General features: G+C 53.0%; 1 protein-coding gene across 2 annotated transcripts in view; it reads left to right on the forward strand.

The window, feature by feature from the left end:
- The window catches only part of ECE1 (endothelin converting enzyme 1), a 112,934-nt gene that overhangs the window by 66,745 nt on the left and 27,727 nt on the right, over positions 1–18,462 (forward strand). For both annotated transcript variants that reach the window (XM_061184791.1, XM_061184790.1), the window contains exons 4-6: positions 5,240–5,452; positions 16,073–16,194; positions 17,836–17,982. In XM_061184791.1, coding sequence (XP_061040774.1) covers positions 5,240–5,452; positions 16,073–16,194; positions 17,836–17,982 — 482 coding nt within the window. The remainder of the gene's footprint in view (positions 1–5,239; positions 5,453–16,072; positions 16,195–17,835; positions 17,983–18,462) is intronic.

Raw genomic sequence — 18,462 nt, forward strand, 5'->3', positions numbered from 1 at the left:
GTACTCCCAGAAAAGCTGTCCTTCTGTGAGCCAGGGACCTTTGTGTACCTCTGTCATCTCATTTCTCTGTCCTACCTTGTATAGCAGTATGATCAGACCCCACTTCAATCCCACTGTCAGGGGCCTGAGGCTGGTTCTCTGTGTCTGGCTGAGTATATGTAGCAAGTGCCTTACACAGAATCAATGATCCGTAAGCTCTTATGGACCTGGAAAGGGCAGATCCAAGTTAAAAATAAGGATGGGAGTCCAGTCAATTCCAGGATCTCTCCCCTGGGCCCCAAGATCCAGCTTTCTGATGACAGTAACCCACCTGGTTGAGTACCTCTGGGGCTTTGCCAAGAGTTTAACCCCATCAACTTGGTCACCTGGTACTCATCCCATCAGAGCGACGGTGAACCTTCACAGGATCGGGGAACATCAACTGCAGGTTTTGTTGAGCCTTCTCCGCTGTGAATTTACTGGCCTGCGTGGGTGGCCATGCTGCACTGGGATGAGGAAGGGATTTGGGGGCCTGGAGGGAGGGCAGGACTTCATCTGAGTCATCCTTACATCCCTCCTGGATCAAGCACTCATTCATTCATTCATTCATTCATTATTCCTTCCACAAACATTTAATGAGTACTTAATCTATGTCAGGTGCCTAAGTGGTACCTAAGAAATAATCGCTTGTTTAACTGACTATTTAATGATTTGTAGATGTTTTACCACATGCGCCTAGCACAGCAGGTGATTAATGCATATCTGATTAATTAATTAATGATTTCTTAACCACATGTGCTTAGCATAGTGCCTGCATGCCATAGATGTGCAAATACTTTGCAAAATGAATAAGTAAATGATTGAATGAACAAAGAGCAAGAAGGAGGACTAAGTGGGAACAGCCTTTCTCTACTGATCACCCTTGTCCTGCAGCTGCCATCTTTCTGTTTTTTTTTTTTTTTTTTTGGCCACACCACAAGGCATGTGGGATCTTAGTTCCCCGACCAGGGATCGAACACGCGCCCACTGCATTGGAAGCGTGGAGCCTTAACCACTGGACCGCCAGGGAAGTCCTGCTGCAGCCGCCATCTTGCTTCATCCTAAATCAGGTTTAGTTCAGAACACCCTGCCGGGAAGTATAGGCCCTAGCCAGCCTCGTCTGCCCAGCTCTTGGCCCTGTGAATGGGGAGCAGGCTAGACTACAGCAGGCAGTATTGCCCTGAGATTGCCCCTAGGAGTTCCCAGGCTGTTTCTCCATCAGCAACCAGAAGGGAGCCCCCAAGGCCTGGCTTCTAGTGGTTGGGCCCCAAACACTTCTGTCATTGCCAGGTGGGGCCCACAGGGAGGAATCCTGCTTCTGTCTGTCCCTTCCACCTCGGGGCTGCAGAAGAGTTTTCCCCAGGCTGGACCTGGGTGAGGGGAATTCTTCCCCCAGGATGGAGCTGGGCCGGGGATCCGGTGACCCTTGAGCCAATTCATGTGTCTTTATCAGCTGCCTGGGCCTGGGAAAGCAGCAGCCACCCCAGATATTGACAATAACCTCATTACCCAGCAGCAGGTGCTGGCTGGCATCAGCCACATCTGTGCAAACATCAGTCAATGCAAATTCTGATGATTCTGAAAGACTCACCTTTAAGTTATGTCTGGGCACTTAAATACATATTTATCCACCTTCCTGCTGCACCATCCTTTCCAGAAACTTACAGATGCTTTGCAAGCAGTGGCAGCAAAACAAACGATAAATTCTCTGGAAAATATTCTGAAGTGTCTTACTTAGTGTCGAGGCCAGGCACCATCCAGACGAGTGTCTGTGAGCTAGATCTGGGACCTGCTTGACGGATCATGCACGTCCTAAAGGGAAGAAATATTTTCTGCATCCACAGGTGGTGACCAAGGGCTGGACAAAGCTCTTTTATTCACTCAGCCATTCATTCATTCAACAAACATGTATTGGACAGCTGCTAGGTGCCAAGTTCAATGCCTGGCAAAGGAACTATAAATGCAAGTAAGATGCTGGCTCTACCCTCAGGCTCACATTCTAGTGGGGGATGTAGACAAGGAGTCGGCCATGACATAGCATGGTCTGTTCTCAGATAGCGGACACACAGGCAGCCAAGGGGCACAGAGAAGGATGAGGGTCTGGGAAGGTTTCCCCGAGGAGAGGGAGCCTGAGCTGAGTTTTTGAAGGTGTTGACAGGAGATTAGGGGGGCCTGGAAACCATGAATTAATTAATCAAATGTACATTAAGCACCTGCTAGGCCAAGGATAGTTGGTAAAGCATCTACAAACCAGTAATAGTTAAATAATCAAGTGATTATTGCTTAAGTACCACCTGGGTACCTTGCAGTGTGCCTAGCAGATTAGGTGCTTAGTGAAGAACTCAAGCCTCTCAGACTGATTCCTGGGGGCTGGCTTCTTATTTTGTTTTAAAACCAAGTCCCCCTATGATAACTACAAATACCTCTCTCTCTCTCTGACACACACACACACACACACACACACACACACACATTCTGATGTGTCTTGCTCCCTGAGGATCACCCTCTTAACAGCTGGCTTCTGGGTTTTCCCACCAGCCAAGTATTTGTCAAGCTTTACTTCCTGCAGTTTGTTGTATAAAAACAATAGGTATTCTTTTCCTTTTCCAAATATGAAGTTATATCATAATAGTGAATAGGCTTTTTCAAACTACACAGAAATTCTTTCCCCCCACCCCCTGCCCCCATAAAGATTCTGGTACATTCCCTTAGTCGGGAAGTGGGGCATGCGACTCAAAGATCTCATTTAGAGATATTTTAAATGGTGCCATGTCCCCTACCATTTCCTTTCTCTATTTTCATGCCTAAGGGCTCAATAATCTTTAATTGTTGTACGGTCATCTCAAAACAAGTAATTAGCTCGACGTAGAGTCACCCTGATTTTTGTGCTGTTGTGCGACCGTTCTGAGCCCTTTGTCAGCCTTCAGGACTTTGGGTTTGTCATCAGATGTTAATAAGCACACAGGCTGCCCAGCCCCAGCTGGTATTGTGTCTCCGAGTGAGAGGAAGACCACCCTGCCAGCCCATGCATTCTCTTCTGCTCTCTGAGGATTGGCCTGGGAACACTGGACCCTAAGACTCCAGGGAGCTGAGCCCCCCACCCAGCCATGAGATCATCATCACCATGAAACTGGTTCTACTGTTCTTCCTCGTCTCCAGATGGAGAAACCGACCCACAGAGAGACGAGGCCACTTGCACGAGGCCAGAAGCAGAAAGCTGGGATTTGAACCCAGGTCTAAGAAACAGCCCCTGACGCCTGCCCTGCTGCCTTCCTCCCTGTGCAGCGGGGAACCGAACGCGCCAGAAGGGCTGCAGCAGCCCCTGGCATGACTGGCCAAGGGTGGTGAGGGAAAGTGGGAAAACCCCGGCCTTGGCGTTGCCGCAGCAGCCTGGAGTGGGGTCAGCCTGGGCGCTCCCACACCACAGAGCGACCTTGCTCCGTTCACTTGCTCAGAGCCTCGGCGTCCTCATCCTCCAACGGGGGTGTCGCCCCCGTATCAGGAAATGGTCCCTCTTGTTGCCGGTCAGCTTGGGTCAGCAGGCGGTGCGGCTGGGCCTGTGCGCTTAGTCACAAGCCTCCGTCTCCTGCAGTCAGCTTCATCTCGTCACCTGGGGCTGGGCCACGGCTAAGGCTGCCCACCGTTTGCTTCCTTTGCTTGAGCCCACCGACCAACCTCGCCGCGGGAGTCCGGCCCCCTCCTCTTGCCTCTGCCCCATGTCCTGGGAGAACCGGCTCAAAGGAAGCTGCTTCCTCTACTCACTGTGTTTTGGGGGCACTTGGAAGATTTGGCAGCCCTCCACACTGCCCACCTGTGCCAACTCCCATCCCTCCTCATGGCAGCACCTGACAGATGGGGCTGCCCTGCCTCCTGGGCCAGTCATCACCGGGAGGGCTCCCTTCCAGGCCCATAGCAGGCATAGCAGAGAGAGGCTGGGGTTCAAACCCCAGTGGCCACTGAGCAGGGTACTTAGTCTCTCTGTGCCCCAGTTTCCTCATATGTAAAGATGGCCTTAAGCAAAGTGATCTCTTAGGGTTGTTTCATTTTTGTTTTTTTGAAGATTCAATGAGATAACTCTGCTGCCTTGTACTCAGTGGGAATGATTTTTCATAGTTCCTTCTATTCCTAAGACTCTTTCCTTCTTCCTGAGTCCTGGCACCGTATTGTCTGCATCACCCATTTGGCATGGACTAAATATCCTCAGTCTATGTTGGTAGAATAAATAACAGACATTTCTCCTACTGTTGTCTTTTTACTTTTCTTGTATAATGTGTGTATCCCCAACTAAATTATTAATTCTTGGAGGAAAAGACTATGCCTTTTATATCCTCCCCACCACACACACACACACACCCCACACACACACCACACACACACCACACACACCACACACAAACACCACACTCACACACCACACACACACCACACACACACAAACACCACACACACCACACACACACACCACACACACACAAACACCACACACACCACACACACACCACACACACCACACACACCCCACACACACACCACACACACACAAACACCACACACACCACACACACCACACAAACACCACACACACACACCACACACCACACACGAACACCACACACACACACCACACACCACACACACACAAACACCACACACACCACACACACATACCACACACACAGACACACATACCACACACACACCACACACACCCCACACACACACACATACCACACACACACACCACACACACACCACACCACACACACCACACACACGCACACCACACACACACACACCCCCCCCCCACACACACACACACATTCTGCAAAGAACCTGGAAGATACTCAGTAATTATTTTGTTGAATAAATGAATGCATGAATGAGCAAATAAGTTTGTTGAACATCAGGGAATAATAAAGAAATAAATGAATATTTGTGGAAGGAAGGACTGATTAAAAGAAGCACCTTGGTTCTGGTAATTTTTAAAGCCATAGAAAGAATTTTAGGCAGCTAGACAGAAGTCTTGTTTTACATGTCAGGAGATCATAAATCTACTGAAATCTTTTCTCCATAGTGGTCTAGCGACTGTCCAGTTCCAAATCTGTTTGGTCAGGGCTGGGGTGGGGCATGGCACCCCAGAGCCCCAGGCCACCTGCACTATATTCCCATAGCCTCTTCCCTGCCTGCCCTTCACTGGCCTCTTGTCCTTGACCCCTGCCAGGAACCCCCTCGGTGTGCCTAAGTGAGGCCTGCATCTCGGTGACCAGCTCCATCTTGAGCTCCATGGACCCTACGGTGGACCCCTGCCAGGACTTCTTCACCTATGCCTGTGGCGGCTGGATCAAAGCCAACCCCGTGCCTGACGGCCACTCACGCTGGGGGACCTTCAGCAACCTCTGGGAACACAACCAAGCCATCATCAAGCACCTCCTCGGTAAGCACCCGGCAGTGGGACCAGTGGACGGGCTGCAGAGGACGGCTGTCCGCTGGACCTACCTGGCCAGGCCCGCTTGAAGGAAGAGCTTGGCAGGATGGGGAGACGAAGGGCTGCGGAGTGGGTGAGACTGGGTTAAATGTCTGCCCCATCATTCGGTGTGTGATCCTGAGCAAGTTACTTCTCTCTGAGCCTTATTTTCTTCATCTATGAGAACGGGATGAATAATACCCAAACTGCAGAGGTTCGAGAACTAGAGAGCACATGTGTGAAGCATTAACGTGGTATGTGTGGCATGTAGTAGGTGCACAAGAACTGGTAGCTGTGGTCATTGCTCTTCTGGCTTTAAGCTGTGCCTTAGTTTTTGACTAGTACTGACTGTGAGTTTTGCAAGTTATGAGCAAAAGGAATGAAGGCTGAGCACACTAGATCAGATTTTAAGGTTGTGAGCTGATCAAAGTTCTAACAACGGTTTTATCTGAGAGTTATTCATTGTAGGCAGAAGTCTTCCTTGGCCTCATGGTAATCGAGCTTGTGTGATAAGCCGTCTAACCAAAGTTCTTCTCTTTATACCTTGTTAGGCCTTCAGCACCTCTAGTTGACCTTGTTGTTGGTTGTTTCATCCTCAGGTTAGAATCCCATGTTGGTCTTGTTTGAAGTTGTATCCTTAGTTAATGTCTGTTGAATTAACATCTGCCTGTTGGGTACTTCTCCATGTGGAATCAAAACACCCTGTGCTGTAACTTATAGAGGTCCCGACTTAAACCCTTCAGGGCCGAGACCTTCAGCATACCTGTCTCCTGCTGACCCCTGCCCCATCCTGGGACTAAATGCTGAGAGAGGCTAGGTCATGAAAAGCCAGTCAATTAATCCACCAATGACAGAACTTAGATTTGACAAATACTTATACAGTTTAAAAAAAAAAAAAGCATCTTGATACTCAAAAGTAGGTAAATTGAAGAAGATACCTAAAAGGGGGCAGATCTTCCCAAAGGGACAGAAACCTTCCCATGAGATAGGAAAAGAGTCTAATTTGATGATTATGAATTTCAGGCAACTGTGTCTTTAAGACGAAAGTGGAAATAAGCAAACTAGGTTAAGGAGACCTTTGCTTGTTTTCCCCACCTCAGCCCCAGGGGGCGTGGCTGCTGCAGGGTGAAACCCACCTACCACTTCTTGGCCCCCAGCAGCTGCTGGGCAGGGCCCCCTGGCAGCCCCCTGCTTGTCTCCCTGAGGGACAGAGCCAGGTGGTGTGTGAAGGCGGGGCTGAGGGAACCCCATATGTCAGGAACAGCAAAGCCCTCTGTGTGCTTTATGCTACCCGGGTGCCTTTGCAAGGGGACCCAGCCTTTTATTTCAGAACTAAAGGCAAACATGTCTGTGGTAGCCAGACTGGAACTCAGGGATGTTCCTTCCCCAGCACCTAAAGACACAGCCAGGCACTGGGCAGGGACCATCAACCAAAGCAGGAAAAACAGTCCAGATAGGATGATGAGATGGGCTAGTGCCTCTGCTTCAGTCACCAGGACCTGGGTTCAAGTCCTGGTTCTGCCACTTACTGTGTGATCTTGGGTCAGTTACATAACCTCTCTGGGCTCTCGTCTCATCAGTACAATGGGAACCATGCCTCCTCCAGGTTTGGAAAATTAAATGGGAAAATATCTTTAAAGCGCTTTACCTGGGCCAGGTGTATTGTGGTGGCTGCTGTCTGTGTTGGTGTTACCATTATTATTTACCCTTGACCTTTGCCCGGTACTTTTCAGTTTACAGAGCTCTTTTGTAGATATCACCCTATGTGACCCTGTAGGGTAGGAGCTAGGAAACTGTTGCTCACCCCGCTTGATAGACGAGGAAACTGAAGTCCAGAGAGCTCCTCAAGACAGGCTAGCAGGTGGCAGAGCTGGGACTGCCTGACTCCTGGTCACGTGTCCTTTCCCTGTCCCACACCACCTCCACCAGGTGCCAGGGGCAGTACGGCTCCCTGGCCATCTTGCTGGGGAGAGCCTGCAGGAAGCACGGAGCTCTGAGAATCTGAAGGAAAGAAGGAAAGAGGCTGGCACTTGCTGAGTGTCTGCTATGTGCCGTGCTCTGTACCAGTCTCATCATATCCACTGCCTCCTTAATCCTCACAGCTACCCTGGGACTTAGGAACTGTGGTTCCCATTTTATGGATGAGGAACCTGAGAAAAGTTAAGCTTGCCAAGGACACCCTGCCAGTCCAGGATGAAGAGGGACTCCAGCCAGGGGAAGCAGTTAGCACCCAGAGGGGATGGGGGAGAAAGGTGGACGGGCCCTCTAACTCCCCAGTCACGTCCAGAACTGGCCCTTGTGTAGGACCCCCATGGGTCCTGATCCTGCTGGTTCTAGGAGGATCTTGGGTCTTATCAGGAAGACCTTGGGTCTAGGCCAGGACCGAGCCCATCCCCCTCCCCTACCCCGCTGGCAGCAGTCCTGGGCTCTGGCCTTACATCCCCCCTGTCCCTGAGGGTCAAGGTAGGGGTGGGGGAGTGCACTGAGCTGGGCACGGAGCAGCCAGAACCCTGACCCTGGGGCTGGGGCCCGGTGGTATCAGGAGCGAGCCCTAGCATGCTAGCTTATCACGTGTGGCCTTGGACAAGTGACCCCGCTTCTCTACAACTTAGTTTCACTATCTGTGAAATGGGAATAACGGTGCCACCTAACACTCAAGGTTACTCTGGGTATTGTCTCACTGTGATGGCTCAGAGTGCTTAGCACAGAGTCTGGCACCTAGTAGGTGCTCGGCAGAGTAGGACTGCCCTTCTCAGTGGTGGTGGATGAGCCCCAGCCCAGACATCTCCCTACAAGCTGTGTGACTACAGAGAGGCTGCTCAGCCTGCCTCAGCCCTTCACCTATGAAGTGGGAACTAACTGCGAGCATTGGCAGGTGTGTTCTAAGGATTAATTGGGTGGTTGAAGAAAGAGTAATTATTGCTTATTTTATTTCTTATAGAAGCACTGATAGAGCCTCTTATCAGGAAAGGAGGGATAGGGTGTATCCATGACCATGCTGGGTTGTTTACTTGTATTATTTTATTCACGCCATGGAGTATATGCCCATTTTACAGATGAGACTCACAAACACAGAGGAAACATATTTCCTAGGAAATGGTAGAGCTGGGATTCAGCCCCAGATCTGTGAGGCCTCAGACCTGTATTCTTTCTTTACTGATTCTGCTGTGCACACAGAGGTCACAGAGCAGCCCACAAGTATGGTTTGCCAACCTCCTTTCCCCCAAGGCTGCTTGATTTTGTTCTCCAGGCCAGGCGAGACCTGGCTGAGACCTCATGAACACGGTAGTTGGGGTCACCTCATGTCGTAGTGACCGAGAGCTTCCCTACAAGGCATATCCTGGCAACCCCTCTCCCCGGGCTCACTCCCGGAAACCGGTCTGGATACGGCGCCTCACTTATGGGCCTTGATACCTGGGACTTTGATACCTGGAAACTCCCGAAGAGGCAGGAAGTAGGTGAGTGGGTGACCAAAATATGCAGGAATGTGGGCCAGTGCATTCTCGGGCTTAAGGCCAGGCTGGTTTCAGCTCCCCCAAGACAAAGGGGTCAGCCAGCAGGCCTCAGGAGGGAGCTGGAGCTGGCGGGGATTGGAGCACACAGGGGTGCCCTGCTGTCCAGGCTGGCCTGGGGGTCGGCTTCTCTAGGAGAAGAAGGACAATTCAGAGGCCAGTAAGGATTGTGTCAGCTGGCCAGGCAGGACAGCTATTACCATCAGCTTGCCGTGTGACCTTGGGCAAGCCACTTCTTTCTGTGAACAGTGAGTTTACTCTGGCGCCCTCAGAGGAAATCCAGGCAGATCTGTAGCAGGTGGGTTGAACTGGGCCAAGGGCCACCGTGGTGTGTTCTGGCTGCCTGCTGGCTGGAAGGGGGTGACCTCAGCTGCATGAGGCACAGATGCATCTCCCAAAAGACACTCTGCCATCCACCCAAGCTGCCAGCTTGGGCTGTCCTCGTAGGCTTTGGGGAGACAAGAGTGTCCTCACTTCATCAGAGGAAAGATACAGCTGGACCCGTCACCCTTTTGGCTGGGCCTTGCCTTAGGCTTTGCAGCTTGTGCTTTTAGTACAGACTATTCTGCCATCTAGAATACCTACCTCAACCCCTCCCAGTCCTTCAAGACTTTTGTCAAACCTGCTTCTCCCGTTATGCCTTCTGTGGATACCCAAGGGCCTCTCTGGGCTTGAGCTACAGTTATATTTTGTGTACTTGTCATATTTACTACATTTTATATTCTAAGATTAATCATGCAAAAAAAAAATCGATGCCTGCTTGTTGTAACAATTCAAGTAACACAGATTCCATAAAGAAAAAGTTAGTGGTTTCCCTTTCTTCTACTCCTGACACCGGTCTCCCTGAGAAATACAAACAGAATCATTCCAGTAGCATTAAATTTGTCCATGTCAGTGACTTGGCAGTTAATCATGTCACCCTGCGACATCTCTTCTATTTTCATTTTGATCTGTTTTTCCAATATTTACTGTCTAATGTAGTTTTATCTTCCTGTACACATTGGAAATTCTACGGACAAGCTCTGCATCTGAAATGCTTTCTATCCAATATCACGCCTGCAGCAGCAGGCCTTTCTTTTTCTTTCATGTTTGGGGAGTGGTGAGATGGGCTGATTGATAAATTGATCCAAGGATGGGAGTGGGTATCTGGGGCTTCTTAGGGGTGGCTGGACTGCTTCAGATCTACCTCTGGTTTTCCAAGCCAACCTGCAGAAGAGGAAAGGGAAGCAGAGAGAGCTTAGGCCTCTGCTCTGGCCTCAGCCACTCACTGGTGTGACCTTGGACCGGTTACCCAGCCTCTTGCCTATAAATTGGCACCCACTGGTGGAAATGGCTGTGACAAGATACGCACATGCAGCCATACCCACACACAGAGGAAGTAGCTCGTTTTCTCCGAGAGGCTTAAAAATGCGTGGGTTCAAATTCCGGTGTGCCGCCCATTAGCTCTGCCTCCATAGGTGAGTTCCTTCGTCTCCCTGGACCTCGTTTTCCTTCTGTATGAAACGGGGTGACCGTATCCACCTCAGGGTGTCAGTGTGGTGACGAAAAGATCCCAGCACACAGCCTAACGAGCAGTAGTCACCAGTAAATGGGAATGGTCTTATCATGATTTTTGTTCTTCTACAGAAAAAGGCACTGCCTTATCAGCTCCCCCTCTTACCCTCACCGGATGAGGCTCCTGAAGCCTGTGACTGTCTGAATTGTGTCTGTGGTTTTATCTAAAACAAACGCTGGTCCTGCCCTGATGTGGAGTCGGGGCCCCACAGGCTTCTGGCCAGCCGGTCTGGCTGCAGCACAGAGGGGGTGCGGTGGCAGTGCCACAGAATCCCAGGAACCCCCATCTCTGTAGCCTCCCAGCTGCTGGAGCATTTGTTTCCTCCCCAGGAGTGATGTGGGAAATGGTGTTCCAATAAAAACTCCCAGGGGAAGAAGCGGGCCGATTAAATGCTATGCTATCTTTCCTCTCGGGGACTTTGGGGAAGTGACTGAAGAAGTTTCTGGAATTTGGGGTCCCTGAAAGGAAGTACCCAGGCAGTTGGGAGTCCTATTATCTGGTCCTGGGCTGCCAGATTGTTTCCAGACCACTGGGGCCCTGGAAGTGCCACCATCTCAAAAATGTGGCCCCCTGCTGGGTCCTTGATGCTGCCCTATCCATTCCTCCTAGGCTGCTCCCTACTTCTGAGAAGTAAACACGGTCAGGGGGTGTCTTAAAGGAAACCAAGCTTTTCCTCAGGAGAAAATTAACTGTGCCTGACTTCACTCTGAAACCCAGCCTCCTCCCTCAGGCTGAAGTGATGGATGCCTTTCTCTGTGGCACTCCCAGACACGCCTTCATTCATGCTCTCAACAGTTACATACTGTCCACTAACTGTGTGCCAGCATCCCTAGGTGCCTAGGATCCTGTGAGGAATAACAGTCTTTTTTGTGTGTGGAACTTACATTCTCACAGGGGAGACAGACAATAAACAAATAAATGAGTTAATAGATAACATGGTTGTGAACAGTTAGGGCCTTGAAAAAAATCAAGTAGGATGCAGGGCCAGAGAAGGGGGAGGTCATGGTAGCCACGGTGATCAGGAAGGATGGGCCTGCAGAGAAGGGGACATTTGAGCAGAAGCTTGAATTAAGGGAGAGAACAGACCACAAGGATGTGAGGGGAAGAGTGTGGCCAGCAGGAGGAACAGTGAGCACGGTGGCCCTGGGGTAGGAGCATGGAATTGAGAGGGAAGGAACAGAAGACAGGCTACAGCTGGCGGCCAGGAGGTGGCAGGGCCCAGATCATCCAGGACAGTGTCTCTCAACCTTTTTTAATGACTGCTCCCTCCCTGAAATTTTAATACCACAGATATACTGTATGCTTGTTTCTGGACTGTATGTATGCATAAAAAGAATAAGATGTTTCTGGGGACTTCCCTGGCGGTCCAGTGGTTAAGACCCCACACTTCCACTGCAGTGGGCATGGGTTCAGTCCCTGGTCGGGGAACTAAGATCCTGCATGCCGTGCGGTGCGGCCAAAAAAAAAAAAAAGAGTAAGATGTTTCTGCCATCCAAGAACTAATTCTCTCCCCGCCGTTAGGAGCAATATTGCCCCAGTTGAGAATGCATGCTATAGGGCCTTCTAGGCAATTTTAAGGAATGTGTATACTCCAGTGCCTATCTGAACTGAAAGTATTCAAGACAGCAGCTCTGTAAACTCCCCCCAGGGTTCCACTTGGATGTTTCATAGACATCTCAAACTTAAAACATCTAAAACCGAAGTGCTTATTCCAGTCCCCGAGCCTACCCTCCATCCCCAGTTTCCGCATCTCAGCACCCCCTTGCTCAGGCCGAGGAAGCCTGGCAGCATCTTGACTCCTATTTCTCTCACGTTTCCCCTGCTTCTCACCCCTTCTCTGCTGTCACCCTGGCCCAAGCCCCACCATCGCTCCATCGCTCACCTGGTCTGTTGCAGCGGCCTCTTACCTGGCCATCTCGCTTCGGCTCCTGTCCCCCAAGGAGCCTGCCAGGTAGTAGGTGCCCTGTGAGTGAGGAGGAAGGAGAGGAGGTGGAGAATGTGCCATGGGTTGTCCCGATGGGCACAGGAGCCAGAGGGCGGCGGTGGGGCAGTGGAGGAGCTTTACCTGCTCCTGGGGCTCCTGCCCCAGCCAGCGTCAACGTGGGAAGCTGGGGTGAGGGAGGGGGAGGACACATGCTAACCCCTGGTGGGGCTCACACTCCTGTCCCTTCCTGCCCCGCCTGCCTCATTTCCTCCCCGTGCAAGCCTCCAGCGGTACCGGGCTCATCCCCCAGATAGGGCATCCTTCCTCATCAGAAGCAGACCCTGAGCTCTGTTCTTTTTTTTTTTTTTTTTAACTTTTTTTTTTTTTTAACTTTTTTTTATTTATTTATGGCTGTGTTGGGTCTTCGTTTCTGTGCGAGGGCTTTCTCTAGTTGCGGCGAGTGGGGGCCACTCTTCATCGCGGTGCGCGGGCCTCTCACTGTCGCGGCCTCTCTTGTTGCGGAGCACAGGCTCCAGACAGTGCAGGCTCAGTAGTTGTGGCTCACGGGCCCAGTTGCTCCGCGGCATGTGGGATCTTCCCAGACCAGGGCTCGAACCCGTGTCCCCTGCATTGGCAGGCAGATTCTCAACCACTGCACCACCAGGGAAGCCCTGATCTCTGTTCTTTCATCAAGCGTGGCTGAGGGCCGCCGTGTGCCCGCCGGTGCTGGGGGAACAGCGGCGACTAGGACGTGCACTAGTGAGCGAGGCAGCCCCAGCACAGCCCCCACCGACACTCCACGTGCAACTCATCCTTCATCCCCAGGGCTCCGGCAGGGAGTTCCCAGGCCGCCCCCTGCCATCCTCTCCAGGCCCCCTGCACTTTCTCCTTATAGCAGTCGCCCCACGTATAATCAGATGCCTTGCGATGCTCGCACTGCTGTCCGCCTGGCCCGCCAGGCTGGCCCCGTGCGCGCAGACCCGTGGCCGTGTTGCTTGCTGCCTCCCCACACCCAGCCCGGCAGCCTCCAAACCTTCAGAACTTACTAAACATTTGTGGGAAAACAAGCGGAGGTAACAGCCAGGGTGTGGAGCTGAGAGGAAGTTTGACCTTGACAGTGAAGGAGAGAGGGAGGCGATGCATTCCTCCTCCTCTCAGCGATCATATGGGGCTTGTGTACAGGTGTCGGGGAACGGGGGTTCCGCCTGGAACTCGCTGTAATCGGCACAGCCAGGCTGTTCCTTGGGAGTCTTTCTTTGGGCCTCTTATCTCGGTGGCCTTGGGGCCATGGAGGAGGGAGATGCCAGGCCCTTTCGTGGGCCAGAGCACACAGAACACGCCTCCCCCGACACTGGCCTGGCATTTCAGGGTCATGGCCAGAGTCAGATGCTGCTTCTGGAGTCTGGTGAGCAGTGATGATTCTTCAAAAGCCTAGGTGATATAGCTGATTCACTTTGTTATACAGCAGAAACGAACACACCATCGTAAAGCGATTATACTCCAATAAAGATGTGGAAAATAAATAAATAAATAAATAAATAAAGCCTAGCTGCTGGGGGCGGGTGTTGTCACAGAAACGAGGCCCCTGGGAGGGGCTCTGCTTTCCCTCATGTTCTGCTTCGTGAGTCTGAGGAGCAGGGCGAAGTCCAGCTCTCCCCACGTCTGCGCTCCCCCTCCAGAAGGCTCTTCTCATGCTCCAGTAGGGCCTGGGGGACACTCGGGTGTTTCCAGGGCTCAGCAGTGGCTGCCTGTGGTCTCCAGGGCTGTGTGTACCCTCCACAGACCCTCGGCACGCAGGCCCCTGGACCTCTGTCTCTGTATCTCCCTTCAACTAGCCCCAGGCTTGTCCCATCCCCTGTTGAGGGCTGTCACCCTGACTGCAGCAAGACGGGGCTGATGCTCTCTGACCATTGACACCCGTGATGCTGTTCATGGTAAGAACTGGGGGGCAGAGGAGCTCTCGGGAGAGGGGCTGGGAAAGCTAATTAGACTGGTCAGGAAATGACTCCAGCCCTTTTGAAACAGGCTACACCAAACATTTCTTTTCTCCCATGCCCTTTTATGCTTCCTTGCTTTTCCTCATACTGTCCACTCCCCCCAAACCCAGTACCCTTTCCCCTCATTTCTACCTGGTGGGTAACTTTTCATCTTTCAGAACCAGCTCAAATCGTAGAACATCCTCTGGAGAAACAACCCCCCCCGCCGCGCCCCTCCCCACTCCACCAAAGGGCACGACTTTTCTCTGGGTTCCAGAACCATTTGCGTTAGTCAAAGCACTATCTTGTCTTGAGGTCATATCTTTGCATGTATGTGTCACCATTTGACCATGAGCTCCCTGGAGGCAGGAGCGGGTCTTAATCGTGTCCATGAAACCTAGTGGCCAGCCCAGTGCCTGGCACCCAGTAGGTGCTCAGTGTTGAGGCCCTTCGTGAATGAACCTCTCAGGAGAAGCTTTATAGGTAAGGTGGCCTCTGAGAGGCCTTGAAGGCTGAGTGGGGTTTGACAGTATCCTATGCATAAGGCCAGGGGGAGCTTTTTCTTTATGTGTTTACTTGTTTGTTACTTGTGTCCTCACACTGGAAAGGAAGCTCCATGGAGACAGGGACGTTGTCTTTTGTGTCCCCAAAGCTGGCACAGAGCCTAACACAGAGTAAGCAGCTAGTACCCGCTTAGTGAATGAATGGATAAAGCTCTGCCGGAAAAGGACGCAAAGGAAGGGGTTTCGGGGTCCAGGAGGGATGAGAATGAAATGAGGAAAAGTGGCCAGAGCAATGAGGAGTTCCCCAAGCGGGGCGGGGCGGCAAAATGAACGGCGGGAGCGGAGGGAACCGGGGGCCCGGCGGGGTGGGGGTCTGGAGCAGGGCTCTGAGAGAAAGGCAGATCCTCTGTGCCCTGGACAGCAGGAAACCGTCACCTTCGCTGGCTGCAGACAGGACACTGCCCCCACTTGTGCCGTGCGGGAGCGTGGCCTCAGCGGGTGGCATCCCGGCCAGGGCACCAAGGACAAGGAGAAGGGACAGAGGCTCCCGGGTGTCCCGGTGTCAGGGACTGAATGCCGCTTGTGGGGGACGGGAAGGGACATGGCAAAGGGCCTCTGAGTCAGCTCTCAGTCTTGACGAACATGCCCGGCCCCTCTGAGGAAGAAGCGGAGAGTCAGTTTGTAATGAACGGGGCCTTAAAGTTTCCGTCCAAGCCCTGTCTTTACCACAAGTAAGGTTCTCTGGGATCTGAAAAAAAAACCAGACAGGTCTCTGTCGCACGCACCGGGCGGGGGTGTCTGGGTCACACGCTGGCCGGCAGGGAAAGCAGACTGTCCTCCCGTTGGGTGGCCCGTGCTGCCAGGCCAGGGACACGTCTGAGAACCATCCAGCAGAGGGGGAGAAGCACAGTCTCCTTACCTGTGCTCAGCGAATGAGGAGCCCTCCAGTCTGCCCACGGCGGTCAGATGCCCACCGCGGCGGTTCCTCACCTGCGCTCACGGGCCCAAGTCCCAGCTCTTGTCACAGCTGAGAACACCGAGGCTCCAAGAGGGACTCGCCCAGGGCCACCCAGTGTGCAAATGGGGGCGTGTTGCAAACTGCTGTCCCTTGTTGTTCCAGAAAACTCCACGGCCAGTGTGAGCGAGGCAGAAAGGAAGGCCCAGGTATACTACCGTGCATGTATGAACGAAACCAGGATTGAGGAGCTCAAGGCCAAACCCCTGATGGAGCTGATCGAGAAGGTGAACCCCTACGCCACATCTCCTCCTGTCCCTGCCCCCTTCCCCATCTCCTGCCCCTGCCCCCTTCCCCCTTCCCCCTTCCCCCATCTCCTCCTGCCCCTGCCCACTTCCCCCATCTCCTCCTGCCTCTGCCCCCCATCTCCTATGCCTGCCCCCTGCCCCGCATCTCCTACCCCTGCCCCCCATCTCCTCCTGCCCCTGCCACCAGCCTGTCCCCCTGGCTTCTGCCCCAGCTCTTAGCTGCCACCAGGGCCCAGCCACCTCACACCTCCAGCCACCTCGCCCAGCTGGATTATGGAGTCTGTCTGTCTGCTGGCGTGTGTCTGGTTGTCTGAGTGAGTGTGCGTGTGTGTGTGTTTGTGTGTGTGTGCATGCACATCTCTGTGTAGGTGGGAATGTCTGTATGTATTTGTGTGGGGCTGTCTGTCACATGTATGTGTCTATGGGCATCTGTGAGTGGGACAAGGGCCCTATTTACAGGGAAGATGTTTCTCTACGTTGCTGCTTCCATTTCCTCAGCGGGCATGTTTGTGTGTGAGGGGGGTGTGTTCTGGAAGGACCGACAGAAAGTCTGGGATCAGAAGCAGAGCCCTCCCTGTGAGGGGGCCACGCTGACCCGGGCCCCCCGTCACCCTGAGCAGAATGAGGCTTCTTCTTCCTGGGCACCTTCCAGTCAGCCTTGGATGGACTTGGGGGTCGGGGGGACGCCCGAGGCTGGCCGCGCTGCCCAGTGAACACAGAAGGGTGGCCGTGGGTGTTTTCGGGGGAACTCCTGCTCCCCGGAGGCCCTCCTCCTAGGTGGGCTCAGGGGAGGCACTGCAGCAGGGTGGGGAGCTGTGGGCATCCGGGACGGGACAGCCCCTCCCCGCTGGCACAGGCCCCACGTGCCAGCACGTGTCCAACCAGGGAAGACTGAGGAGATGAAAAGCATCCCAGCTCGGAGAGAAACTCTGGTAGACCTTAACTCACCAACCTTTTAAAGAATAAGGACCCTTTTGTTATAGGCACAATTGAATTTCTGCTTTAATAGGAATTACATTCATGTGATGGAGTATGCAAAACTGAACAGAGTACAGGAAAAGTCTCCTTCCCATCCCCATCCCCAGCTACCTAGGGAGCAGCCGCCATATGTTTTCATGACTGGTCAGAAACCCCTAATGAAGACAGACCAGGGACTTCCCTGGCGGTCCAGTGGTTAGGACTCTGCGCTTCCACTGCAGGGGGCGTGGGTTCGATCCCTGCTCAGAGAACTAAGATCCCACAAGCTGCACAACATGGCACGGCCAGAAGAAGAGAGAGAGAGAGAGAGAGGGAGGAAGGAAGGAGGGAAAGGAGGGAGGGAGGAAGAGAGAGAGAGACAGAGAGAGAGGGAGGAAGGAAGGAAGGGAGGGAGGGAGGGAGGGAGGAAGGGAGGGGGAGGGGGAGGGAAGGAGGAAGGGAGGGAGGGGGAGGGAGGGAGGGAGGAAGAGAGAGAGAAAGAAAAAAAGGAAGACAGACCAGCCCTTTCATTTACTCCTGAGGCTCAGAGAGGTCAGAGGACGGCAGAGGGTCACAGAGCAAGTCAGCCGCAGAGTCAGAATCCACACCCGGTCTCCCCCGATCCCGCCTCATCCCCTCCCCGGCCCCCCTCCCTCCCCACAGCTCGGGGGCTGGAACATCACGGGGCCCTGGGACAAGGACAACTTCCAGGGCACGCTGCAGGTGGTGACGTCCCACTACCGCACCTCGCCCTTCTTCTCCGTCTATGTCAGCGCCGACTCTAAGAACTCCAGCAGCAATGTGATCCAGGTGAGGGGCCTGGAGGCCCGGGGAGAGGGCCGGGCCTGACCGTGAGGGCACACCTGCCCTTGGGCGACAGGCTTCTGGTTTCTGAGCTTGGTTATTTCTGGAGGCTCCCAACTGTGAGATTTTTGCAGGAAAGTTGTGAAAGGGCAGGCTTGCCTTCCTTGGGTAGGTGGGGTCACTGCAGCACAGGTGAATCTTTGGGGTTCTGATTGGTTACTGTGGGTCCCAGGAGTGATGTCAAGTCCTGGGCACAGCTGGAGTCACCTCCCGGTCACCCCAGCTCAGTCTCTGGCCTTTGTGGTTCTGCTCGGAATAGCTTTGAGTCCACCTCTTCCTGCCAGAGCCTGCCCCAGACTGAGTATCAGCACACCCAGGGGACCCCAGCCCTGGTCTGCCCACCCTCAGATGCAGAAGCGAGAAACCCAGGTTGGGGGTCCTGAAGGCTAAGTTCCCACCCACCTCTGCCACTCACTCACTGCGTGA

This window comes from Eubalaena glacialis, chromosome 3 (genome assembly GCF_028564815.1).
Source record: "Eubalaena glacialis isolate mEubGla1 chromosome 3, mEubGla1.1.hap2.+ XY, whole genome shotgun sequence".
NCBI lineage: Eukaryota > Metazoa > Chordata > Mammalia > Artiodactyla > Balaenidae > Eubalaena > Eubalaena glacialis.